General features: G+C 32.7%; 1 protein-coding gene across 1 annotated transcript; it reads left to right on the top strand.

Moving 5' to 3' along the window:
• Positions 1-2,038: 2,038 nt before the first annotated feature.
• On the top strand, positions 2,039-4,395 carry LOC136202212 (putative pentatricopeptide repeat-containing protein At1g09680). The gene has a single exon (XM_065992716.1). The coding sequence runs from the start codon at positions 2,136-2,138 to the stop codon at positions 3,924-3,926; it is 1,791 nt and encodes a 596-aa protein (XP_065848788.1). The 5' UTR covers positions 2,039-2,135; the 3' UTR covers positions 3,927-4,395.
• The last annotated feature ends 219 nt before the right edge of the window (positions 4,396-4,614 follow it).

Genomic DNA, 4,614 nt, shown 5'->3' with positions numbered 1-4,614 from the left:
ATTCATTATGATTTTGACTAAATGGTACAGATTTCGTACAATTTAAAGGAAGAAAGGAAGATCAAAAGTCTTGAAATCATTAATGCTGGAGCAACTTTTCGCATAACCAATGAGATAGAGGGAGCGGCAATTCGCAAGTGGTGGAAGTGGGAAGGTCAGAGGTATTTTTGGAAAGTCACACAAAATCAGTCTAGATATGTAGTAGAATTAGTAACTGGGTTTAATATGTAAATGGGCCTCCCATTTGACCCAGTTTTGTAATTTTCCCTTTAATCTTTTAATTAGTATTAATGACCTATTATGTTTTTAACAGGTGTCATATTTTTAATGGCTTGGCATACCACATAGGCGTATGGCAGGCACACAGTAAATTTTCTCCAAAAACATATCCTTAGACCTTGGATCATTCCGATTTTAATGAATTGAATTCCTATCTTTTATTTCAACACATCAATATCCAATTTTTTTTTATCATAATTAATTCCTACTTATGAAATTAGTTAGCTATGAACATTTAATTAATATAAAAAGAACGTTACTTATTTCATTTATATTTGAAATTGCGTTTTTACCATTTAAAATAAAGTTTTTTCTATAACCACATCACATATATAAAAAAAAATCTATTTTTAATATGTTAACATGTGGAAAAACATGAAAATATGGAAAAAAGCAAAAAACGTAAAAAAAATTAAGAACACCAAAATGTGAAAAATGCGTTTATAACGTTTTTTCATATTTTCATGTTTGTTGCATTTTTTACGTTTTTTCGTGTTTTTCAAGTTTTCTTGTTTTTCGCGTTTGTTCACATTTGCGTATTTTTCACGTGTTGTCATGTTTTCATGTTATTATGTTTTTTTGCATTTTTTCGTGTTCGGTTTTTCCATTTTTTGCATTTTCGTTTTTCCGTGTTTTTGTACTTTTTTCCATTTGTTACTTTTTGTGTTATTTACGTTTTTTCATGTTTTTCGTATTTTTTCACGTTTTCGTGTTTTGCTTGCTTTTTCGCGTATTGTCACGTTTTTATGTTTTAGCATTTTTCACGTTTTCATGTTTTTCGTATTTTTCAAGTTTTTTGTATATTTCGTGTTTTGACACTTTTTCATGTTATTCCTATTTTTGTGTTTTTTCGTGTATTTGTGTTTTCTTGTTTTTCATGTTTTTCGCGTTTTTTTTGTATATTCTCGTGTTTGTAATATTTTCACGTTATTCACGTTTTTCGTATTTTTACATTTTTTAACGTTTTTCTTATTTTTCCATTTTTCACCTTTTTTATGATATAAATTATGGATTCGCCAAAATTTATAGGATTCGAGAAATTGGTTAGAGAGAATGTTGGGGATTTAATGGAGGGTAATTTTATAAATTACAAAATACAATATTAGGAATAAGTTATTCCTTGGGTAAATTGAAGAATAGTTATTCCATGAAATCAATGAACAGGGATTTCATGTAATAGCTATTCCATCAAAAAAATTGAACCAAATGTGGGAATAACTTTTCTTTAGGAATAACTATTTTATTCCCCCTGTATTCCGCGAACCAAACGAGCCCAAAAAAGTGTTATATTTGATGAGTTGTTGATAGGATGCACAAAATGAAATGATAGAGCTAATCAATGTCATATAGTCATGTAAAAAGGCACAAAATGTTATATTTGTTTAATAAAAAGTGAGACATGTTCTTGAGGCGACGGTGGAAATATTAAACATATAATATAGTATTCTATTCATTTCATATTATATGTTTTTTTAGAAAATTGGATAGAAATTAATAATATTAAGAAACAGATTTTACTACTTTTTATTTATAGATTTAACTATTTATTTATTTTACAATAAGTTTATTATTCTAATTATTCTTTATAAATCTAAGTTTTATAACAAAAAGAAACTGACTTAAGGTGTATTTTTTTTAATCAAAACTTAACCTATACTGATCGTATGAAAATGAAAATGAAAATGATACTATTATATAAAATAAAAATAAATATTTAGAAAGACACATTTAATGGATCCGGTATAAGTTAGTTCTGAAACCAAACCAAAACATTAACCTAGTTTTCATTATTTCTTTTGTGCTTGGCTGGAAGCGAAAAAAGAAGAAAGAAAGATACCATTAAACAACACAAAGAAATGGCTGCCCTCAACCACCAAAAAAACCAGAGCTTAGTTTCTCCTTCCCGCAAAACCTTCTTCTTCTTCTTCTCCACCTGGTATTCTCCTCCGCCAGAAGCTCTGCAGTACCATGGCGATCCGATTATCTCAACTATTTCAGAGGCAATCAAAAACAGCGAATTAAAGCCATTACACATCTCGCTTAAGAAAATCCTACCTTCCCTCAAACTCAATCATGTTATCACCCTTATCAACCACAATCCCTATTCTATTTCTCCGCACTTGATCTTTTCTTTCTTTGGCTTCCTCTCTTCCTGCCCCACTTTTCGTCACACTATTCACTCTTACTGCTCCATGCTCAATTTCTTAATTGCCCACCAATTGAACTCGCAAGCTCAATCTCTGCTCCATTTCTTTCTATCCCACAAGGGGAAGGGCTCGGCTTCTTTAGTTTTTTCTTCAATTCTCGGAACTAAAGGTACTCTCTTTTCGAATTCTGTTTATGATGCTTTGATGATTGCGTATACAGATTTGGAATTTGTATCAGATGCTATTCAGTGCTTTAGATTAGTCAGGAAGCATAATTTTCGAATTCCATTTCACGGTTGTAAGGCTTTGCTTGAGAAAATGATTAACAGGAGCTTGCCTGTGATGGCGTGGAGGTTTTATTTGGAGATATTGGATGCTGGATATCCTCCAGATGTATATAGTTTTAATCTCTTAATTCAAAGATTATCTAAAGAAGGTAGCATTGAGGATGCCCGTACGGCTTTCGATGAAATTGGAAGGCGGGGTCTCCGGCCTACTGTTGTTAGTTTTAATACTTTGATCAATGGATATTGTAAATCACGAAATCTAGAGGAAGGATTTAGGTTGAAAATCGTAATGGAGGACAGTAGGATTTTCCCGGATGTTTTTACTTATAGTGTTTTGATTAATGGTTTGTGCAAAGATGGTAGAATGGAAGACGCCAATCAGCTGTTCGATGAAATGTGTGAGAGAGGTTTGAGGCCTAACGATGTTACTTTTACCACATTAATAGATGGGCTATGCAAGAATGGTAAGATTCACTTGGGTATGGGAATGTATCAGCAAATGTTAAAGAAAGGTCTGAAACCTGATTTGGTTTTGTATAATACACTCATTAATGGGCTCTGCAAGGTTGGTGATATTAAAGAAGCAAGAAAGATTGTTGATGAAGTGAGTAACAGAGGTCTGAAGCCTGACAAGATCACATACACCACACTTATAGATGGTTATTGTAAAGAAGGGGATTTAGAATCAGCTTTGGAGATGAGGAAGAAAATGATTAAAGAGGGCATTGAACTTGATAATGTAGCCTTCACAGCCATTGTTTGGGGTTTATGTAAAGAAGGAAACATAATAGATGCGGAAAGAACATTGAGGGAAATGTTAAAAGCAGGGTTGAAACCAGATGATGCAACATACACTATGGTAATAGATGGTTTCTGTAAAAAGGGTGATATGAAAACAGGGTTGGAGTTGCTTAAGGAGTTGCAGAGTGATGGATGTGTAGCAGGAGTTGTAAGTTATAATGTGGTTATGAATGGTTTGTGCAAGCAAGGTCAAATGAGAAATGCAGAAAGGCTTTTGGATACTATGCTCAATTCGGGAGTAATCCCAGATGACATAACTTACAACATTTTATTAGATGGACATCGCAAGCATGGAAATCTACGAGGTGTTGATGAACTACAGAGTGAAAAGGGACTTGTGGCAGACTATGCTTCTTATAAATCACTACTTGATCACCTCAACAGAACTTCAAAAGTTCGACGGAAGAGATAATTATCTAATTTCACTTCAAGGCTCAGGTGAGGTGAGTCAAATATGTTTATGCCCCCCCATCAACATATGATATGAAAGATGCTCAGCATGTTAATTTATTTAATTGATAAAATACCAGACAAGATTGATTCGGTGAACAAACACGCACAAATTATCTTAAAGGAGGCTTTCCGTTTGGATTCATGAAATAGAAGTCGTTTTTTACTGTATAGTTTTTGGTTAGTGTTCTGGTAGAACCTCAGGCTTTGATCAGGAAAATTTAGAATTTAAGAAGAAGAAAGTAGAATAAGGAGAGAAAGAGAAGAAAAGGTTCGAATTCAGTAGATGATTTGCTTATACAAGCATGACCCTAATATAGTAGCTAGTACAGCTGAGTTCACAAACCCTTACACAGAAACAGCTCGATATACACCAGCTAGCATAACTAACTTGGTACAGTTCAAAACAGACTAGCAACCATAACAATAAGGAACAATTAAGCTAATTGCTAATCTAAATAAATCAATTAATTCTCTTTTTCCTCTGACATGTTGCTTCTTATTAAAGGTGTTTCCGGATTTGCTAATCCAGGGCCGGTCCTGATATTTTTTATGGGTCTTAGGCGAAAAAAAAAGATAAAGAATCTCTTAATAAAAAAAATTATATTTAAAAGTTTAAAATAGAAATTTGGGTCTATTTTAGACCTAAA

This window comes from Euphorbia lathyris, chromosome 1 (assembly GCF_963576675.1).
Source record: "Euphorbia lathyris chromosome 1, ddEupLath1.1, whole genome shotgun sequence".
Classification (NCBI taxonomy): Eukaryota; Viridiplantae; Streptophyta; class Magnoliopsida; order Malpighiales; family Euphorbiaceae; genus Euphorbia; species Euphorbia lathyris.
The sequence above is the reverse complement of the archived record's forward strand: the minus strand, read 5'-3'. Positions and strand labels throughout refer to the sequence as shown.

Bases quoted from the DNA above. Each gene is read 5' to 3' on its own strand.
- LOC136202212 (XM_065992716.1), top strand. From the start codon at position 2,136: ATGGCTGCCCTCAACCACCAAAAAAACCAGAGCTTAGTTTCTCCTTCC.